Genomic DNA, 22,630 nt, shown 5'->3' with positions numbered 1-22,630 from the left:
TAAAGAAGAGGAATGCCTGAGGGTGTTACATGGCAACCGAAGATTGGGGTGCCAATATAAACCTTGTAAGGCAAATAGCAGACATTACTTCTGAACTGGCTCAATAGAATCCTGGCTATTACTTTACAGCAGAGACCAGATGGAAAAGCCGTGTTCAAAGATAAGCTCTTCGCTCACCGTTAATAAAATTTATTTGGCGATAGGCCTTAAAACAATTAAATACTATTTTAGAAAATGAGTGATTTCGGAACCAGGTTCCAAAAATCGACGCGTAATTCGCGATGCTACCTTGACGCTGTAGTGAACGCAGCTGATATGGAACACGTTCATTCGAACTCGTTCAGACCGGTTCAATACATCTTTAATAAGTAGGAATGTATTAACACAGAAAGATGTGCGATTTAAATGAGTTGTGGTTAAATGTACTAAAAATATTTCCGATATTAGGCGGAGAGGTAAGCCGTAATAGTGGTTTCTTTCATATGGTTTCGATTTAATAGTGCTTTCTAGGTTACTTTTCCGCCTGATCCTATTAAAGATGAAGTCTTTGAAAATGTTTACCGGCAAATGTCAAACATGGGCATTGCCAAAACAATAACATCTATATTGGACATGGAAGTTGAGTCTGCAATTCGTAATGTGCTTGTTCCCAAGTTTTGGAAACACTTTATTTCTGAAGGAGAACCACATAAGGTCAAGCATGACATGAACATTGCAGCTTTTACTGATACAAATGCATTGTTCTTCACATTTATCTATGCAATTGATGAACTATATGATGCCTATCAATGCCTTGAGATGATAAAACCCAGATTGTTCTATCTTAATCAAAGCGCAAACTCAACCTCAAATTTGAACACAAAGATTACCTTGCATAATGCACTGCTAGCGCAATTGCCGCCATCGTTTAATAACTTTGTTTGTGACTTTTACTGCGTACATTTTCGGCTTTTTACCAAGGACTCAACTTTATCCTTGAATACACTTGGTATGTCACATTTCCATTATTCAGATATTTTTATATAAAATAAGTACAATCTTAACATTTTGTTTATTTATTTTTTAGATTCTGAAGTATTCACGGAACTTCCTTGTTCTGGCTGTAACGTTGATCTCGATCAATGCTGCTGCCAAAAGCTTACAGAAATGGTGAACGCAACAAATATGAAATTATTGAAGATGGGGTTGATTGACCGCTTGGCAGGAAGCGCTTTGACAGCTTTAATTAAGGTGAAGATTAAGGAACATATTAACGACACCTGCGTTGGAATTTTTGATAGAAGCCATCTTAAACAACTTGAAACGGTAAATGAAGAATTCACCTTTATACGACTACATCTTTGAAGCCTAAAAAGCAGCCAAGTTAAATGTAACATCTTGTGCCTTCTTTTGTATTCCTTGCCATGTCCTCGCCCACTATGATTTAATCGCAAGTGCTCCTCTGCTTTTGAAAGCCAATCCGCCGCGTGTTTGAGAATTCTTGGTGAACATTCTCTCGCGCGGAAATTATCTCGACTGTGGGGGCCTTACCTGACCAGGTCGGGTTGGTGCGGGAATCGTGTGTCCACTATATGTTTAAGATATTCCATGCATAATGATGTAGGCTAGGCTGAATAGCTTATTGTCAGTTTCTGCTAGAAATGACTGTCGAGCGTTAAAAACAGAAAAGTTAAAATATCGGCTATAGGAAACTTTAAGAACAAATTTATGTTTGAGCTATTGATATACTAACATGTTTTTTTTTATTTTAATTTTAGTGGATTAACGATGTTGTAATGATATGGCTAACAAGCATTTTCACAGAATGGAAATCAAGGGACGATATATCTCAAGAGAAAATTCCCAAATCGGTTCAAGCATTTAAGGTTAAACTAACATATTTCATGTATGAAACTTTTGCTCAAAATGTGATAAGTCAATTTTTCAGCATAATAATCGGTAAGTTGCATAATATACATTTATAGGAAATTTTATTGTTTAAGGCGTATAGTCGTAATGCGATAAACAATAATCGAATCATAAAAACAATTCAACTGAACAGTTCTTACTTTATTTATTTCTTATCGTGTTCCTCACATATGTAAAATATTTCAGATTACCCAGATTCTTCGCCTGCCATAGACGATTTAAAGATTTGCATGGAGAAAATAGATATGCGAGTTTACTTAACCGAATCATTAAGAAGTTCGCTAGAGGCACGAATTCTGCATCCCGGTGTCAACACTATGGACATATTGACAGGGTACGTTGCTGCAATTAAAGCCATTCGTCATCTAGATAACACTGGAGTGATATTAGAAATAGTTACGGCTCCAATAAAGGATTACTTACGAAAACGCACCGATACAGTAAGGCGAGTTGTCACTGGTCTGACTGAAGAAGGACCAACGGATCTGTCTGAAGAGTTGGCTAAAGGAGAATTTATAAAGTTTGGCAAAGATTCTCATTTAAATGAATTTAGCGATTGGGAAACTTGGGAACCGGATCCTTTTGGAATCGATCCGGATGTCTTGAAGTTAAACAGTTCAAAACTAATTCGATCAGCCGATATTATATCAATGGTGGTAGATATTTATGGAAGTAAAGAATTATTTATGGTCGAATATCGCAATTTGATGGCCGATAGGTTATTGTCACAGCTTGACTTTAATTCAGAAAAGGAAATTCGAAATCTTGAACTCTTAAAGATAAGATTTGGTGAATCACTTTTACATAGTTGTGAAGTAATGCTAAAAGATGTTACAGATTCAAAGCGCATCAATTCTCACATCCATGGTGACGGCAATTGTGATGAAAGTAAGTTACATGAAATCGAATATTTGAATCCATGAATATTTATAGATATACTTTATTAAGGTCCATTATTTAACATTTCGTCACTAATAATTTCGGCTCAATTTTGGCCGTCATTTAACAAGGAGAGTTTACAATTACCCGAGGAACTCGAAAATGAATTTAAGAAATTCACGAAAGCTTATGAGTCTTATAAAGGAAACCGCACACTCAATTGGCGCACAGTGACCGGACGTGTAAACATTGTCATCGAAATAGGCGAAAGAATATTGGAAATGACGGTGCCACCAACGCAGGCTGTAATTATTTACCATTTCCAGCATAAAAGTATGATTTGCTCCGTTTTTTATTTGCCCTGCCAAAACGTTTAATGTTCCATAGGTGAATGGAGTATTGAAGAACTCAGTAGCCTCATAAAAGTGCCCCCATCCGCACTTAGGCGACGAATAAGTTTTTGGCAAAATCATGGACTGATTGCAGAGATAGAACCTGGCATTTTTGCACTTTTGGAGAAGGAATCTGAAAAGACACAGTTCGAAGAGGTTAGCATTACAGATGCCGACGAAGAGGACTTGGAATCGGCGATGGCCTCTGCTAGTGATCAAAGGGAAGAAGAGCTTCAAGTACGTAATTATTTTTGATAATTCAAGCAGTCCCAAGCTTAATTAAATTTGAATTCTTTAGGTTTTCTGGTCTTATATTGTTGGCATGCTCACAAACCTGGATTGTATGCCGATTGATCGTATTCATCAAATGCTTAAACTGTTCGCTTCGCACAGTGGAGGAGTGGAATTTACCCAGGAAGAACTAAAACATTTTTTACAAAGGAAAGTTCGCGAGCATAAACTTTTATTTTCTGGTGGTGTTTATCAATTGGCTAAATAAAATAAGCTTATTTGCTGAATACTAAATAATATAACTCAATTGAACTTTTACAAAAGCAAAGAATCTTGCTTTTGTAATAGGATTAATCTATATGGGTAGCCGATAAAAAAGTCACCGATTTCTTATCCATGTTTTTAGTTTTTATTTTGTTTTAAGGTATTCGTAGATTTATTTAAAGAGCAAAAAGCCAGTCAGCCAGTGGCGTGTCGTTTGAATAGCGAAAAGCCAACTGAAAAGCCAGTCTACAAGTTTTGGATCGCATTCCACAATGCAAGCATAGTAATTACGACGATAAATATTTTATTTAATATCTTTTTATTTGTAAATCTGTTGTTATTTATTATTTGTTAATGAATTTGCAGTTTGAATAGTGTCTCCGGTTTCCAAGTGTTTTATAAGGCGATATAAAGCTGCAGCTTCTTTAATTTTACTAAATCCAACACAAAATGCTTCAATTTCAATGAAGAGCACCTGAAAAATTCCAAATTAGATATGTATGTATAACGCGTATGCAATTATTCGGACAGGAAATTTGAAAAGTACAAGGAAAAACCCTTTGAATAATGCCAAAAATGTGAACATACATTTTAGAATGACAGCACTTACCTTAACATTTATAATCTTGTTTCTGATCAAAGATTGTAGGAATACACAAACTAATCGAACCAACCGCGACTGCATGTACTTGTCTTTAACTGTTTCACAAGCAGATATGCAATTACTAATGTATAAATGGATGAATTCGGTGGGCAGAGGGCAAGATGTAGTCAATCTGAAAATATTCAAATAATAACATTTTCACCAAATGTTTAATGCTTGTTGAATTGTTTAAAATACTACGGTGCTTTTAGAAGTTTTTGCTTATTTATTTTTTTGATCCCATTTCCACCAATACGATTGGATTTTTTGAAAAGTGTGAAACACTGCTCTGATCGGGAGTGCCCGGCTAGGGGATACACTGAATTTAATGTTAATAAAAAATTAGTTTTGTGTACTGGGAGTTGAATTCGCAACTCCCATCAACCGAACGAACTGGTCGCAACAGCCTTGTTCACACAAATATGCCAAGAATTTGGATCACCGCGGTTGATCACAATTTTGTGTAATTGTGGCTTTAAAAAAAAAACGCTAGCAATATACCAAAAAAAATTATAAGTCATGGTAAACTAAATTTTTAAAAAGCAAATATGCAAAAGACTCGCCTGTTTACAACCTCCATCGAATGTAGTGTTATGTCCATATTAACCAGAATGTTAAAATATTCCGTAATGTCCGTATTTATCATAAGCCTTAGTAAGATCTCTATTGAAATGAGAGGATTGTTTTCAACAAGCTGAGGAAGCTATATGTATATGTTAGAATATAATTGGGTTAATTCTTTGTAAAACAAAAATAATTACTTGCTTATAACCTAATTCCACTGTGTACATTTCCTACATATTTTGCGAATGTTACATTTACTTTATAATGTGAAATATTTGGCCTGTACGTTTTCCAATAAGAATGCGTAAGAAGCGGTACTTTTGCCATTCACATGTTACCGACAACGGGCGCTTGCCAATGGAAACGCACAATGTGAAGCTTGTAAATGTAACATATTTTGAGCACAATGGAATCAGGTTATTAGATAGAAGAATACATACTTTAGCCGGTGTCAATCCATATTGATGTGCGATATTTCGACTTTGTTTTTGTAAGTCGTCAAAGAGAATTTGTTGATCCTGTAGACTAAGTGGCTGAATGAAAGCTTGCTCAATTAAAAGTTTTGTGTTGGGAGTAACATAATTTGATTTATCATATAACACAGTAAGATTTTGATTGCTTAGCTGGTTTACCCATAGCAATTCGTCTTCAAAATCCATCAATGGTGGGGCAATTGATAAAAACATCTTCGTTCCACCAAAATATTTTTATTGGCATAGAAATAACTTATATTTGCTTATCAATATCATAGACCATTTAGAGCTGACCCAACGAAAGAGATGCAATTACAAAAGGTTCTGAAATTGTAAAACAAACATAAAAATTATTGGAATATGCCCTTATTGAAACAGATATCCCAACTAATATTCGTTATACAAAGGTTAAATATTTTAAACATGCATATATAAATGAATTCAACAGAATTTTTACTAGCGTATAAACAACTCAAATTCTTCAATGTTTGCTAAATTTGTATAGATTTATCTATCCATGAACTCTACATATAAAATTGAAAGCGAGTTTGAAATCTATCAATTCAAGAACCTATTTGATGTTTAGATGCAACAAGTCCTACATAACCTTCTCTGTTTTTCTCCATCCCATGAAATTAATAATATATTCCTAAATAGACGAGAGATGGGAAGCTCCGACGGGCACTTCTGTATGCTGCTGTTCCGATCATAAAGATTAAAGGAATTTAAAAATCCATTTGTGTTTTTTATGAAAGTTATCTTATGGTAAGGACATGTCGGCACTAGATACAGGGTAACTCCAAATCGGGAACTTCCAACTAGATAACTCTTAAATATTTATAAGATTCGATGTAAAATGCAAGATCAAAATCTGTATTTCTGCATTTTATAGAATTGAAGGCTTGATGTTCATACGTTTATACATACATGACTGCCCTCCATGTATAGATGTAATTATAAATCTAAATTAGTTGTAATGCGACAGGCCACAAATATTAGTTAAATTTATCTGAAACAAATGTCAACAAAAACATGGAAAAATATTTGATGAGTTAGATTTAAAGCGTAAGTTGGTTAAAGCTCCGAGTTCAAATATTTACCATAAGCTATATTCAATGTTTAATTCATTAATTTAGAATCATTAATTTAGAATCCGTATATTATTGAAGTGTTTGTTTTTATAGATGTGCTCAATTGCATCGTTCCGAATTAGTTCAACTGAATTATTCGATAAGCCCCAAATTAACAACATGCATCAAGTTAGTCACGATTTTTGCAACTCAGTTCCGGAGTCGGAATCACTCACTTTTATATGCATTTATATATACTGTCAATTTTTTTTATATTTTATTCTCAACGCCACTGCATATACAATATAATTTTATATAAAAAAATCAAAACAAAATTAAATTCATACTAAAATTATTTCAATTGGCACTTGCTCTCGTTTTTAAAGAATCAGAGTTGTAAAAACAGCCCTGGTTCTTAAACTTGCATCGATGCTTCTTAAACATCAAAAATATCGATAGTCCCAATGATTGCTTTAGCCGATGTTTAAAATTAATAATCTCACATCCCTAATATAAACCCTCTTTCCGTTGTAGCCTCTGACGAAAGGAAGTGAAAATGGTGCGTAAATATAATCAACCATAATTGAACAAATCGTTTATTCTTTTATTAAATATTTATTATGTTTGTGTTTTAATATTTCTGATCAATTAGGCTGCACATAAATCGTTTCGGATCAAGCAGAAATTAGCTAAAAAGCTAAAGCAAAACCGATCAGTACCACAATGGGTTCGCTTGCGGACTGGAAATACTATACGGTAAGTTTTGGGCATTGTTTCCAAAAGTTTTTGTGGATGCATATACAAAAAGTTATATTAATTTAGTTATAATAATCAACATAAAATTAGGGAACTTCTCTTATTTGGGATCTAGTGCATACACAATAATGTAAATAAAGAAAAGGCACAAGCGGTAAAATTTTCAAGAATATCAAAGTTTTTGATGGCGTTAGTCAATTAAAACAGTTTCTATTCCGTTTTAGTTTTGGCAAGAAATGTGAAATAAATATTATCATTAACCAAATAACATATGTGTATGTGTTCTATGTTATTTGGTTACTGCTAGTATCCAGCAGCCGGGTTAACAGAGCTGCCGCATTAACATTACATTAAACATTTACAACGTTCCGTCTTTCTCCTGCTGGCGGTAAATATGTTAGAACCAGCCGGGTTATGCTGTTGAATAAACGTGTCAATCTTGTTGCCGCCTATAAGAAATGTTCCCATATGAGTTTGTTTATCTTCTATGACTGGCCACGTATTTTAGCTGCACCGCGAATACTGAATATACTAATAGACCAAGCTTTGCCGACTTTTGTGAGAATAGCTTTACAACTGAGTGATAGGTTTACATGAAAACAAACTTCGCTACGGGCACTGATCCAGCAATATATACATATGTACATATATTATGACTTATGCGTTATCCAATATAAGGAAATAATGAGAGCAGAATCTGTTGGGATGTTAGGCATGAACAAGAAAACTGTCAGTTGTATAACATGCCTGCATATTAGGTGGGTAATACACCTGCTAGGCAGGTGGACCATTATTCATTAGCCCTGAAATTGACAAAATCGACATTTCGAAACCAGCCCCAACAGTCAAGTCCTATGTGATTAAAACTTCTTGTGCCAGCTTATACTATTATTGATAGTATGTACTTGGTTTTATTCTTGAAAAATATTAATGTTAAAATTTTAATTTTCTTTCAGGTACAACGCCAAGCGTCGTCATTGGAGGCGCACTAAGTTGAAGCTGTAAACTTGTGGAAATGCAGCTTGTGTTATTTCAATTTTCCAAGAATTAAATAAATGTATTGAAATACAGACATAAAAATCAGATATATAATTCCGTTTTATTCAAGCACTGACATGAATATGATAATATAAGTTTATTTCTAATGTTTATGTTAGCTCAACTATGTTTTGAATTGCAGAGATTAGATTAACTAAGTGCTTAATGAGTGCCAAATTTTGTTTTAGATTGCTTAATATTCTTCATAATGACGGAGATGTCTTTTCTATATTTTACACACGTAATGCCAAAATTACTAGTTCACAAAAAATCAATAACAATATCACATAGACAAACAAAATATAACAATGTGGAAAATACCCAAGGTTAGTGCTTCTTGCCGCCGTTCATAATACTAATCAGTAATTAAACAGTGTAAATGAATGGACAAATTGGTCCACAAAGATAAACATGCGTTTAGGCTTACACTAACCAAGCACACATAAGTCGCGTGCTGATGGATTACTTGCAGCTTTTGCTGGCATGGAACGGCAACTAAAGTTAGCTTACATTATAAGATATTATGTTCTTCAGTTGAATTTTGGACAACAAACCAGTCGGTATCTCTAGCTTTTTAAATTCTTAATTTTGCGCCAAACGTTGAAAAATACGTAAAACGTAGCGCAAAAATATATAAAAATCTGAAAACATAAGTAAAATACTTCAATCACACTTTACTGAGATCTCTGGAAATTGAGAAAGCGTTTGCTATCGCGCGGGGTAAGTAGATTAAATGATTTAGTATGTTTTCACGACATACATTTATACATGTATGTTCCCATCAATTATGCGCACATATTGAAGAGAAAGGAATGTCCGGCTTCTGTATTTTGCTGTTTTATATGATTTGTAGTTCCAGGTTTGTATTGTTGTTCATGTACTGAAGCTCGTTTTGCTATAGTGTTTTATATGTCCTTTCGCTACAGATGTTAACTGAATATCCGGGACTACAATTTTATAATAGCGCCCCTGCGAAAATCCGTCAATTCAAAATATTTGTTTAACGATAGTCGTTTTTAGACCTCATATTTTGAACATATTAAAACAAATCTATTAATATATTCCTCATCTGTTGGAAATCATTTCGTAAATTCGATTCGGAATTGATTACAAAGTTGCTCGATGTAGCTTATGGAAATGGTGGACTGTGTTTGATGCCTTCGATTAACTTTGATTTTATTCGCGTACACATGGGCTTGCAAAAAACAAAAAAAATTACGAAGTTGGTGCATTAGGGAAAAATAAATTAGCATAAGCAAATTAGTGAATATTTGTCATTTTGTATAATTTTAATTTTAATCATTCATTTAAATGTTAACACAAACGTGCTTTTGCTAATGGTAACGTGCCTAGTGGAAAACAATCGTGTACTATCGATAGATGAGTAACGACCTTTGGAATAGATAACCATTAAGGTCACTAATATTTGTCATATTTATACAAGTTGAGCAGTATGAGAATTCTTTTAATAATAACGTGTGGATTCGATTTTCTTAATGTACTTTTCTTTGACCGTATAATTACAAGAAAAATCTTTCAATTTCATAACGAAGATACGAACTATCAGATGGATAAGAATTATTGTTAATAATTCAGCCGTTAAAATTTCGCAACCGTTCCTAGCTATTTCATAGTATGCATTATTGTTATGCACGTTTTAACTTACCCACAATCATTAGTACAGAAACACAATTTGCGAACAAGGTTAAAATTTATTTTATTATCGTACAAATTCAAACAAAAGATGGAAACCTAAAAGTGTACAAAGTCGTAAATTACAAATGCAGAATGCAAAAAATGGATATGCGAAAGCAAATGCGCTCGGGTATTTGTGGCTTAAGTGAATTCTGAAATGTTCTACAAATCAATATTATAAATTTTACTGCCTGATTGCTGCATCTTTGGCCGATGATTGACATCATGAGCTCCCCCATCCATAATCACTACCGATTCGCGGCAACGCGGCATACCCAATCTTCAGATTCAGACAAATCAGAATTGCTGAACAATCCCGAGGAAGGAAGCACGAACATATTGTTGGACGATTTGCAGCCACAGCCGCTCGCCGCAGCGATGTATTCCTTGCAGTTGGTGGCTGATGTTGTTAACAAAATGCAGTCGGCACTGCATCAGAAGCCTAAGAATATTGTTGATTCCAGACCTGCGCCTTCATTTTGCTACTTTTTCATTGATATGCAACCGCAGTCTGGAAACAATTACAATTATTCGCATTATAACCTGGATTCTTGTCAAAGCTACAAAAATATGTCGGACAAAGAATATCTTAGCAGAAGTCCGTTGACGGTAGAAGCTGCTGTTTTCAAACTGAAGCGTCAAAGAAGTATTTCCGAATGTAGCGACGATAGCTTTATATGCTTCGAGGAGGACAGCGAAAGCATAGATTCTGCTGCAGTTGGTTGCTCTGATTGCAATGCTGCCGATAAAATATCAGATTCTTACAACAATAGCCAAGAAGTTCAGAAACGGGTCAGTAAAATCACAAAACAAAGGTTCGAACAAAAATTAATTATCATTTTTTTGTTTATTAGGTGCGCTTTAATTTAAAACCAAAGGTGCATGTAATGCATGCTTGGGACTTTGCTTATCGAGCTGCTCGAAAGGGTGATTGGCAAGAGGTTGCTCGCGATCGCGACAGATTTCAGCAGAGGATAAATCGGATTGCGCCAATACTAAATAATGTTCTAAGCTCCAACCATCGAGAGAAAGTTTACACAGCTCGCTTTTTAGATATAAAATAGTCCTAGTATCTTTATTAATAAATTTTTAATTCCTGAAGATTGGTCGGCATTTTGAAAACTTGTAAATAGTCCAGATTGTTGGTTTTGTTTTATAAAGAAAATAGATAACCTGAATGTACCGAATTTTTAATCAATTTTATCTGCTGCCGTCCTGCTTAACAATGCTTCATGCATCATGAATGCAGCTACATTCGCAGCTTTCCGGATCAAGCGCTCTTATATGACACAAATTGACGTTAATGCTCTGCATCCCATCTCCCGTTCAACCGACCCAAGGAATTTTATTATAAGTATTTTTGACGAGCTTATAGAAGAGATCGATGACGCTAACAAGCTGTAAGATGACTTCGTCTAGGATAAGACGGTCGGCACCACACTTACACCAGCCTCACAATGATGATTAACGCTGTGAAGAACAACCTGAGGGCATCGCATCAGGTATTATTGCGCTTTTCTTAGTAAGAAAAACATTGACATTATCATCTTCCTTAAATTCTGGAGAACCAGTGAATGGATTGGAAAAGGTCCCCCACTGAAAGCAAAAGCTAGAAAAGTAGAGGGGATCAATTCCGGAAATTTTATAAGTCCCATAAATAGTGAGGCGGAATAAACCTATTGCTCCCTTAGTTTAAGAGCAGGTTTCATCGAAATTTTTATTAGTTATTTCTATCTATGAAATGTTCTGACGTATAATAAGTTAAAACATGCTTTGCTCGGTATTAAGCGATTTTATTTTAATTACTTAAACAAGGTAACGTCTTAGTTTAAAAGGTCAAATTGGTTATCAAAGCATTCCATAAATAAAAAGTAAGTAACTGTATAAGTAGTTACTCTCTACTATTATCTTATACAGAAATATTTGCTTGTAAATGTGTAACATGCATATATATGTCAAACAAAATCGAACTAAATAGCACACATTATCGCCTGTCAAGATAGTTAACGATAACTCTCTCTCATAGTCTTTTTTGATTTGAAAAACTTTATTCGGAAGAAATGTGATCGGGATCTTCGTTACGGTGAAATCTTTCCCACATTTGAAAGAACAATTTTTCCAACCCTTTGGCATATTGCGAACAATCAAACAATGGGCTCTCGACTCGTGCTTTCCATACTTTCGCTCGTAAAGCTTTTAAATATTCTTTATCCGTTCCCAACCGAATAGCTATGTCCTGGTATTCTTCTCTGCTATTTGCTATTAATTCTGGGCATCCAAGTGTCGCTAGCTGCGATGCTGCAACCCTGAAATCAAATTAAAAAATAAAACTTATGTTAATATAAAATCATTAACATCTATATATGTATATATACAATAACGGTCTTATTAATCGTTTGAAGATTTGTCGACCATATTTTCTTTTGGTCGCGAAATCGCATCTTTGACCCTATACAGTAGTTGCATATTGTTAATAGAGGACGGTTCAGGAATATTATCCCTAGTCGGGAGCTCCCGACTAGAGCCTCCTACTTATATATTTTATAGAAAAATATTTACCTGGAAGCTAATGTTTCTCCGGGTAATGTAATTACTGGAGTTCCGGTCCATAAGACGTCCATTGATGTGGTGTGTCCATTGCATAATGGAGTGTCCAGACAAATGTCAGCCAATTGCCCACGACGTACGTGTTCTTCTTTGGCAGCAACGTTCGAAAAAATTACTCTCTCAGATGAAACACCTTAAAGTATTAAATGATCTCTCATTAGGGATAATGTAGTTGCAGTAGTTATACAAGATCAGCTCATCTACAAAATTTATTTTAGGACCTTGCGCAAATACTTTTTGTTAGCAACCGCTTTCTAATTTCTCTACATTATTTGTATGTACTAGTCTATGCACTCGCCCCTTTCTAGAAAATATTAATATAATGCTTCCTAAATTATGTTTGGTTTAATATACATAATTAAATCGTTACGAGCCCAAAAAGGTATATCATTCCAAAATCGTACATTATTTGCCAGAGATATTTCAAAAAATTAAACAATGTTGACTTTGCAAACGAAAGGTTTTTTGGTCAACAACTTTTTCTAATCCTTTTTCTAACCAATTGATGGTAGGGATTCTTACGAATTTAAAAAGGTATAAAATTTCAAAATCAGACAATATTTTCGAACCGAATTTCGATTTTAAGAAAAAACATGATGTAACCTCCTTGCTTTTTTCTTGATTTGGGTCAAAATTTAGCGTTTTTTGTTTTTGATGCCAATCGATAGTACTGATCCTTACGAGTCCAAAATGGTATACCATTCCAAAATCGGACATTATTTGGCCGGGATATTCCAAAATTGGTATAGCCCTATTACATACGGTCCGTACATTGAACATTTCAGCTTTCTAGCTTTTACGCTTGGGCCGCGCGTTGATTACCAATCAGTCAGTCAGTCCGCCTGTCGGTCAATTAAAATAAACATATAGAGATAATCAACTTCGCACTACAATTTCGTATATACAGATGTACAGAATGTATGTTGTGGAGTTTATCCAATTCGAGCAGTCTTGACAAAAGCTTTAATTTATTTATTACTTTATTTTATTTATTTATTACTTACCTAAATCGCTGACGGACTTTTTTATATTTTGCTCGCCGACTGCTGGAAATCTGAGAAGCCATAACACTGATTTAGGCACATTTTTCAGAATAACTACCCAGGATTGCAGAGTTTGAGGATCGATTTTGTATAGTTGATTAAAGTTGCAGTATACAATCGCGTCATCAGGTAACATGTATTGACGACGTGTTGTTATAACAATATTTTGCGGAACTTCTTCTCCCGTAGCCGCTTTGTTATTTGTTTGTGTTGTTGCTAGTCCATTTTGAACAAGAACGCCATTCAAAGATGTTTGTACTTGGCCAGAGGCAATCATCGATACTATTTGCGTGGTACTTGGCAATTCTGCAACTTTATGTGTAATTTCTACAGGCTTATGAGCATTAACGACTTCCTTTATCTCCTTTACATCTGTGTTTTCAACTAATGGCGATAGGTCTGTCGCATTGATTACAGCGACATTATCTGCAACAGAGGATTGCTGTTTATCGCAAACGATTATTCGCTCTTTAAGATGCGGAAACATTTGCTTATGATCACCAATGAAATATGTGAAAGGCATATAAGACAACTTTTCGCTGTACTGGTAAGCCAACTCCTTGGGACTAGTAACTGCATCAGTTATAATATAATCCATGAAACTTGCTCCACTTGTACCAGGATAGCCCAACCACATAACTTGAATTGGAGCGGGTCTAAGGGCAAAGATTTCGTTTCTTGCTCCCTTTGTGTAACCGTTCATATTAACCAAAATATGAATGCCATCTTTGTAAATCTGATCAGCAGCTTTCCCATTACAAGGAATAAGAGAGAGATCCACAAAATGTTCCGATTCGCGGCTTATTTTATGACGGAATGTTGTTCCGTCATCGGGACTAAGGGCATAGCAAAAAATTTCTACTTTTGAACGGTCATGCAAGCCAGGTATGGACTGCATTAGGTGTGAGGTAGGATGATTTCCAAAATCAGAGCTTAAATATCCAATGCGTAATCGGCCGTCTTTTGATAGTTCCTTTGCAAAATTATATGACTGCTTGTGTAGTACATGGACTTTTTCCAAACATAAATTAGCATGCCTCGCTGCGATTGCTTTGCGAAACTCGTGTGTTAATGGGTAAAGCATTGAATGATGTGGATGAACGGACGGCAAACGGTTTTTCTCAAGCTGCTCAGCAACGATGCTAACCAATTTCTTCATTCTTATATCATAATCCGTCCAATCACAAACGATCTGCAAGCAATGAGCCAAATTGCAATAGGCATCAGGAAAGTCAGGTTTTAGCTTTAGAGCTGTACGGTAAGATTGTATGGCTTCTGGAATATTTCCGGAGTCCTTATGAATGCTTGCCAAATTGCTATGTGCATCAGCAAACGCTGGATTAATTTGAATAGCTCGTGTATAACATTGCAATGCCCCACTAACGTCTTGCAATTCTTTCAAAGTATTTCCCATATTGGAATATGCGTCAGCAAAAGTTGGCTGAATTCTTATTGCTTCTTTATAATGCATCAGAGCTTCTTTCAGTTTTCCTTGCTGTTGTAGAACAGAGGCCAAATTAGAGTGCGCAGCAGCGAAATCTGGAAAAACTTCGAGCGCTTTTAAATAAAGACGGGTGGCTTCCTCTATAAATCCTTGTTCTCGTTTTATATTTGCCAAGTTATTGAGAGAATCTGCGTGATTTGAGCATAGTCGGAGTGCAGTGTTATAACATTCTTCAGCTTCTTTGACCTGCGCGACGTAAATTAAATATACGTTGAAATATGTTATTAAACTATCTGTTAGCAATTTTAAGTAGGAAACAAAAAGTTATACCGATGAATATATTACCTGTCCTTTTTCCTTAAGAGCATTTGCAAGGTTGCAATATGCATCCGGAAAATTTGGCTGTAGTTCTATAGCCCGTCTGTATGTATCAATAGCCAAGTCAATGAGACCTTGTTCATAGTAAACACACGCCAAATTTCCATGTACAACAGCATTGTTGGGCGAAAGATTTAGTGCACGTAAATATGCAGCCACAGCCCTAAAATAAACGAAAATATATAAAAGCATATAAACATATTAATTAAAACATTAATATAGATAAAAATTCTCTTAATGTTTTGCGCGTTTTAAAATAACTATAATTTATAATGTAAAATAATTTAGTTTTGTCAAAGGTGTTTTCAGATGTCGTGAAATCGTTAGTACCTGTTTCTCAGAGAAGGAATTCACATGATGCTTGGGCATACTTTCTTTTCGCATTTCACAAAAAGTGTCTTGCGTGAAAAATCAACAATTTAAAACCTAAAAATACTTGCCTAACTTGACAGATCACTGATACAAATTTGCGATCGACCTAGACAGCAGAGGAACGACCTCCGGCTCAGTCATAATAGAACTCTATGGCCGTAAGCTATGTTAATGTTTAAATTAAATTGTTAAAATGTTTTATGTGATAAAAGGTATTTACCGTTTCCAATACAGTCGTAATATCTTTAAATACCGATGCAAATAATTTGCGTGTTTTATGGTTTTTATAGATGAGCTCGAATTATATTGATCTACTCTTATGGGGACAATTGTATAAATAATTATGCTTTGGCAGTCCATATTTATAACAACATCATAAATGCATTTCTTAATATTTATTTTGCCAATAGTGTGCAATTAATTAACATAAATTTTTATTTATTTAAGAACTCTAAGTTTTATTTTATATATCGAAATGTATATACAAACAATTTTTTTTTTTTTTCAAAAAGACTTTCGACTACTGTGAAGCGCCCACGGACAACTTATGTGCATAATTTTGTAAATGACCAAATGTTCTTGAAAACATTCGTATACCCTGTACGGAATAAATTGCGGGCAGGCATAGTAGTGACATGCAAAACGGATATTACAAATATAAAGAAGTATGGGCAAGCCGAGTATTTCAATTTGTCTGTGTGGGCTACTATGAAAACTGTATATTATATTTCTCTATTTTTAATTTAAAAATAGAAATTATGAATAGAAAATGGCGCACAAAATAACTTAAGTACTTAATACGTACTAAAACGATGTGGGAAAATGAAATTAGTGATTCAAGTCAATATTTCATTTTGCTTATAGATATTGTATATATAAAACATTAAACTGTTAAACTGAATTGCTTACAGATCAAAAGTGCGCAAATATATATCATGTAAGACTCTGCCACAGGGTATCTACATGTCTAGCACCCAAATTTAAATATTCTTTATTTATACATGTACAAACAAAATTTAGCGTTTCTTGAATTTAGCTTGCCGACAATACATAAGCATAATTTTAAAAGTAAAATATTAAATTTAAACTAATTGATGCAATAAGGACTAATATTAATAATATCATTAGAATATATATTAATAACAAGCGATGCATTAATAATAATCATTTTATTTTATCCACATGAATGAACGAGAAGTATTCTATAAGCAAGACAACTACAAAAAACTCCATGTTTTTTATTTTCACAGATATTTTTAGATGGCAAAAACAAACACATGCGAGGGGCGCTCTTTAGCTACCTACCAAAACCATATGAACTATTTCAATGTCAAATTATGGACAAGAAAAACGAAAATTGTTGTTAAATTTGTTGTATGGTGTATCTATATTTCTCTGTAAGTCATGAAGTCTCTGAGATCAGCATAGATCAGATAAATAATGTTCTAGTTTATTATAAGCTTCTTATCTGTAGTTTCAATCTGTAGAATATTGTGTGAGTGTATACGGAAAGGTGGCTAGGCAGACAGATAATGAGTAGCATCAAAAGAAAACAAATGCAAGTGTGCGCGTTGAAAGGGCACCAGCGAGAGAGCAAAGCAAAAAGCAATATTTTTTCAAAACTAGAGATTGACTTCCGTTTAAAGTTAAATCAAAGTCAATATAAACACTAAGATGGGTAACGCCATACAACTGAAAGTCTACAGTCTATCAACTGTTTTCCACAAGCACAATAACATTTTTGATTGGTTGGTTAGAAAATTCATTATCACCGAAGGCTGGTATGCAAAACACAGCGCACACTCTAAAATCGCTCCCATTCGAAGCGATCCAAATTAAATAAATCTTCAATTAGGGCTTGTGATTAGGCTATTTCCTTACCTAATGGAAATATGCGAAAATCATTATTATAACCAAGCCCAGAAAAAACCACAAGTGTATCCATGCATGTCGCCCAATCAGCCTGATACCAGCGATTTCTAATATGTTTTAAAGAGTGTTTTTGATCAGGTTATTGGGTTTTAATAAGGTTGAGGGTGCGCTTCCTTCGCACCAATTCAACTTTTTTGTCGACAACGCGGATGTCCCGAACAGGTGTACAGGTGTGCATAAAATTTAAAGTAAAACACGTGTCTATCAAAAAGGCAACTTTGAAAGTTTTTAAAATTAATTTTTTATATATGCTTTTACTTAAGCAAACGAGCGCACTGAGCGATGTGTCTCAGGCTTGGAAGAAGGTTTAGAATATTCCCTAGTCGGACAATACCGACTAAAGGTTTCTTATTGTTTTGTTTTGAAGCTATAATAGGGTACTTTAATTTATAGATAATGTAACCCGAAAGCTATGAGCATTGCTAAGTAATTCAATAAATAAATTAGATGTAATGTTATGTATAATAACTATTTATAGGATAATAATCCCTGGATTATGCAATTACATCAGTAGCATACTAACCTGTCAAAAATTCTGGCCTCTTTTAGTACATTGCCTAAATTTATATACGCGTCTAAGAAATTAGGATCAAGGGTGACAGCCTTTTCAAAGTGATGAATAGCCAACCAGATCTCTCCTTGTGCATTGAAAACGCATCCCAAATTACTCCATGCAACAGCAAATCCTGGACAAGTTTCAATAGCCTTTAAATAACAGGCCTATAATGTTCGGAAATTGGTGAATAATTAAAACTTTTAGGCTTTTATACGAAATTAGAAAAATTACCTTAGCTTCCTCCAATCGACCAAGTGCTTTAAGCAGATTTCCCAAATCGCTGCGCACGCAGTACAATTCCTGTAGAAAATTCGTTTGAATTTTTCTATTTATTGGATTATATAAAAATATACTTACTGGATTATATTGCAATGCTGTTATATACGCTTGAACTGCAGACTCCATATCACGAGCAGCAACCAATGCAGCAGCCAAATTGATGTATCCATCTATAAAGTCTGGTTTTAAGCGCACAGCTCGACGATAGTTGTCTAACGCTTCTTGCAGCTGTCCTCGCTCCTTGTAAACATTTCCTAGGTTGCTGGATGCCCAATTATAAGATTGAATAAGGAGTAACAAATATTAGATTTTAAACAATAATTGAAAAATTTACAGCTAGGCATAAATATATTTTAAATGCATTTAATTTCAATAGAACTTTAGTCCACATTGATGTAAAGTATACTTTACTTTTAAACTTTTTTGCGTTTACGTTCTCTAAGATTATCGAAGATTATCTGTATCTTTTTTTCACTTTCGTATATTCGCCTAATGTCTATTAACCAAAGCCATCTTAACGCTATTGATTCTTATTCCTCCCAGCTTTCTGATAGGGATCTCTTAGTTGTTCATGGATTCAATCTTTCCGTTGCCATCTATCTCAAGTGAGTTTATTGATGGCCCCTGCATGAGATGTTCTTATTGTAGGTAAATTGGGAGCGTTATTCAAGTAATATATCGCTTGATTTGATCTTTGTGTTGGATTCGATTGACAGAGTTGTACACAGGATTGACCCACATTACACTTCCTGAAGACCCTTTTCATCCAACACTGGATATGGTCATTGATATATTCTCCTGATGATATTTTCAGCAGTTAATCTTATTGTGCTATAATAATTTTCTCAAACTCTTCGAGCTTATTTGTTATTAATGTAATGTAATTAACCTCACCTGTATGCTTCTGCAAGTACTGGATTTTGCTTTATTGCCAGCGTAGAGAACTGCGCAGATTTATCAAGCCGCCTGCACTGGAAATGAATTGATGACAACAGTAAGAGAACACCCGTGTTGGTGCTGTCTTGCCGCCACAATTGCATGCAATGCCTTTCTGCATTTTCATAATCTACAGCTTGGTATTCTCTATGCGCCAACTCCAACAATCCTAAATGAAAAAAACTTATTTAATAAATACATATAACACTATTTATAACGCAACAGTCAGAAGGAAACGTCTCCGACCCCAGAGTGTATAAACATCTGTTCTTGCAGCATCATTCAGCAGCATCATTGGACACAGTGGAAAAGATTCAATATAATAACAGACAACTATAGCTAAACAATTAATTCAATAGTCAAATTTTCCATTCAGCTAAACCGGTATTTTAAATACGAACACAAAATATATATACAATGAAATTGCAGACACAATAATAGAAGAACTGTTGGACAACATTACTGAAAAATTGTCATTAAACCAAGACTTTTGATAAAACATATTGAAAACATTAGTAAATAACATTTTCATTATTTTATATAGTCTTATTTTAACAAGTGCCAATCAGAACTGAAGTGTCCCATTTTCAATGGCTTAATTAGAAAGCCAAAATTTGTAAACTCAGCCAGAGTTCCCAAATTAAAAACTGCAAACTTCATATTTTCCAAGTCGGACAGACAGACGGACATGGCCAGATCGACTCGACTGGGGTCGAAGATATCTCTTAGTTTAGTGACAAGTGTAAGGGGACGCAACTCGGACAGATCTGTCTGCACATTAGCAGCAATACACATTTGCTACAGTGAATTTTCTGTGTTTGAATAGATTTCCAGAAGCATATATACGTCAACATAAAAAATAAGACATTTTTTTCTTACCGACTGTCGATATAGATTGATGGTCGACAGATTTTCCAATGACATTGTTAGGTAAATGATTTTGCGGCTGAAGAAGGGAATGTGTTGAAGAATGCTGCTGCGTTTGACCCTGTCCTTGAGAGTGCATGGTTTTATCAATGGTTCCTCATATATGTTGGTAAATGTAATTATTATTCGTTTAAATGTTGTATAAAATCAATATTTAAGCCACAGTAAATATCGATGCCACTGCAAATACACGTATTCAAGAAAAACACACTGTATTAATACATAAAAGCTTTACAGCATATTAGATAAATAACATCTATAAAATGGCCACTAATTTTCAACACAAACAAGCATTACAAGCACCAGCTGGATTAATATACAACCTTATATTGGGTTATTTAATAGAGATGATCGATAATAGAATACCTGTTTCTAATTTCTCATATTTGGAAACTGTAAAAACGATAACTATTATAAAAGCTTTTTAGAACACGTTGTTTCCACTAACGTTTGGTTCCTTGAAACAAATGATTATCTTTTGAATTTAGCCGTGTTCTCATTGGCATCTTGATTTATTGACCCTAGGGTGAAGCTGTAACATAAGCAATTATATGATACCGATGTTTGGTTGATAATATTCTATGCAGAATAATTTTATTTTCCCTTCGATTTCAAGAAATATATTTGATAACTTTACCTACAGCTAAATTAATTAATTAATGCTTTGCATGCTTGTTCTCCAATTCAAGCAGCGATTTTGCTTTAAAACTCTAGTGCTTACGAGACAGATGACATTAAAAAGCGTTAAAGTTCGAATTTAAACTAAAAGGACAATTAAAACTACTTGTAAAATCAAATTTTTTATAGGTGTGTTAAATTAACTGTATATAATTTTGATGTTATTAACGAATAAATGATCAGGTCTATTCGAAAATTTCAGATTTTGTGATCTTAACCTCGACGAATTAGTTTAAACAATATCAAATCAATTGTTTGGCCAAGTAAAATGCTACGCATGTAAATGCATATACTGTTATCGATAACTTTATTTGTATGCTTATGTTATTTGTTGAGCTACCGATAACTTTATGTGTCGATTCCACTTCCGCCAAGAACGATGAAAGTAATGGAACGATGTAATGTAGAACTAAACAAATTTTGCAGTTGAAATGCTACAATTCCGTCAATTGCTTTAGGAATAGCGGATAATTTGGAAATACATCTATACATTTCAACATTAGATTTATTTTCTTAACGATTCACGATCGGAAGTTTTTTTCCATATTGTCCGTAAAGATAAAATGTTTAAAATGTAATATTATTGCTTAGGGAATCTCAGGGGTTATCGACACTGAACGTCAGGATATCGATTCTTGAGGGCAGCGGGGTACTACGGGCACTGCGTTGCCTTCCTAATTCTAAGGTACCAAAGAGGAATCGCACTCAGCGTTGGCAGATAAGATAAGACAATATAAGCACTGATCGCCTAGGCTACCAACTCGATATATAGCTTTGGTAGGAGACGAGGTGTTCCCTCGGTGTGCAGGCTCTGCCATTCACATGGTGATCCGGGCGGCCACTCATCAAACAATAATGCCAGGGTGGCTTTAAATTCTTGCGAAGGGGACTAAGCTCCGGCAGAAGATTGTTTGGGCAGCGACAGGTACACGACGAGATGCTGCGGGGAATCGCAGGACCACGGGAGATCAGCTTCCGCGGTTCGGGCAGTCCTTTAGGTGGCGGATCTTCAAATAACGGTAACATTGGGTCCGGCTTAGGTTGGCTTGGGCGGCAACGAGTACCAAGCGAGTTACACCATTGGGCGATGTATGGCTGTATGGCGAGTGGCGACTGCCGGGCGGTCACTCCGGCTGGCACCTCTTCAAACAACGAGGCCCGGTCAACTTCCTCGGAAGGAGAATTTGGTGGTTTTGATCGATAGCGTACTCACGGCTATGTGCTCTAGTAAATCGCCAGACATTAACGCAGCGGCAACGGGACTTAAACCCTGCTTGCGTATTTTCCAAAGCGGCGCATCGGTCATGTAATGGGTTGATAGTCTTTTTTATTTTTCGAAGACGCAGTTTTGGTTGATTGCCAACCTTAACCCCCGAAAGTTGGCCAGCTTCAGTTTTCCGCCGAAGTCTGCTAGGCTTAATTGCTTGGAAAGCGCGCCTGAGTTGCTCACGCTACTGTCCGCACGTTGACCACCAAGCATACAGCATATAGATGGTACAGCTAAAACAAAAATAGGTATACACTTGTTTTCTGTAAGTCAGGTCCCTCGACTTAGTTTTGCTCGC

At 35.1% G+C, this 22,630-nt stretch overlaps 4 protein-coding genes across 9 annotated transcripts; 2 read left to right on the top strand and 2 right to left on the bottom strand.

Annotated features, from left to right (window-relative positions):
- Positions 1-315: 315 nt before the first annotated feature.
- On the top strand, positions 316-3,712 carry mr (anaphase promoting complex subunit morula). Of its 2 annotated transcripts, XM_002049949.4 has the most exons (8): positions 317-455; positions 511-988; positions 1,067-1,305; positions 1,758-1,938; positions 2,095-2,796; positions 2,857-3,120; positions 3,175-3,416; positions 3,478-3,712. In XM_002049949.4, the coding sequence occupies exons 1-8, from the start codon at positions 393-395 to the stop codon at positions 3,676-3,678; spliced, it is 2,370 nt and encodes a 789-aa protein (XP_002049985.1). In that variant the 5' UTR covers positions 317-392; the 3' UTR covers positions 3,679-3,712. The 2 variants fall into 2 exon arrangements, with proteins under 2 accessions (XP_015029884.1, XP_002049985.1); XM_015174398.3 differs by lacking the exons at positions 2,857-3,120; positions 3,175-3,416; positions 3,478-3,712 and having other exon boundaries at positions 316-455; positions 2,095-2,242; positions 2,299-2,416.
- Positions 3,260-6,609, bottom strand: Not11 (CCR4-NOT transcription complex subunit 11). Of its 4 annotated transcripts, none has more exons than XM_070210583.1 (6): positions 6,455-6,609; positions 6,270-6,363; positions 5,322-5,678; positions 4,881-5,020; positions 4,285-4,450; positions 3,260-4,149 (listed from the first exon to the last, which is right to left on the bottom strand). In XM_070210583.1, the coding sequence occupies exons 3-6, from the start codon at positions 5,565-5,567 to the stop codon at positions 4,012-4,014; spliced, it is 690 nt and encodes a 229-aa protein (XP_070066684.1). In that variant the 5' UTR covers positions 5,568-5,678; positions 6,270-6,363; positions 6,455-6,609; the 3' UTR covers positions 3,260-4,011. The 4 variants fall into 4 exon arrangements, with proteins under 4 accessions (XP_070066684.1, XP_032292638.1, XP_015029311.1 ...); XM_032436747.2 differs by having other exon boundaries at positions 6,282-6,363; XM_015173825.3 differs by lacking the exon at positions 6,270-6,363 and having other exon boundaries at positions 6,455-6,578.
- A 230-nt stretch (positions 6,610-6,839) lies between these two features.
- On the top strand, positions 6,840-8,263 carry RpL39 (ribosomal protein L39). The gene is made up of 3 exons (XM_032436748.2): positions 6,840-6,983; positions 7,077-7,180; positions 8,137-8,263. The coding sequence occupies exons 1-3, from the start codon at positions 6,981-6,983 to the stop codon at positions 8,183-8,185; spliced, it is 156 nt and encodes a 51-aa protein (XP_032292639.1). The 5' UTR covers positions 6,840-6,980; the 3' UTR covers positions 8,186-8,263.
- A 3,422-nt stretch (positions 8,264-11,685) lies between these two features.
- Positions 11,686-20,706, bottom strand: sxc (O-linked N-acetylglucosamine (GlcNAc) transferase sxc). 2 transcript variants are annotated; one of them, XM_015173824.3, is made up of 10 exons: positions 20,676-20,706; positions 20,340-20,567; positions 19,419-19,629; positions 18,603-18,786; positions 18,477-18,545; positions 18,213-18,409; positions 15,353-15,548; positions 13,525-15,253; positions 12,473-12,653; positions 11,686-12,219 (listed from the first exon to the last, which is right to left on the bottom strand). In XM_015173824.3, exons 2-10 carry the CDS (start codon positions 20,464-20,466, stop codon positions 11,961-11,963), a joined length of 3,153 nt encoding a protein of 1,050 aa, XP_015029310.1. In that variant the 5' UTR covers positions 20,467-20,567; positions 20,676-20,706; the 3' UTR covers positions 11,686-11,960. The 2 variants fall into 2 exon arrangements, with proteins under 2 accessions (XP_015029310.1, XP_002049989.1); XM_002049953.4 differs by lacking the exon at positions 20,676-20,706 and having other exon boundaries at positions 20,340-20,607.
- Positions 20,707-22,630: the final 1,924 nt, after the last annotated feature.

This window comes from Drosophila virilis, chromosome 5 (genome assembly GCF_030788295.1).
Source record: "Drosophila virilis strain 15010-1051.87 chromosome 5, Dvir_AGI_RSII-ME, whole genome shotgun sequence".
NCBI lineage: Eukaryota > Metazoa > Arthropoda > Insecta > Diptera > Drosophilidae > Drosophila > Drosophila virilis.
Note: the sequence above shows the minus strand (reverse complement) of the source record. Positions and strands in the feature narration are given on the sequence as shown.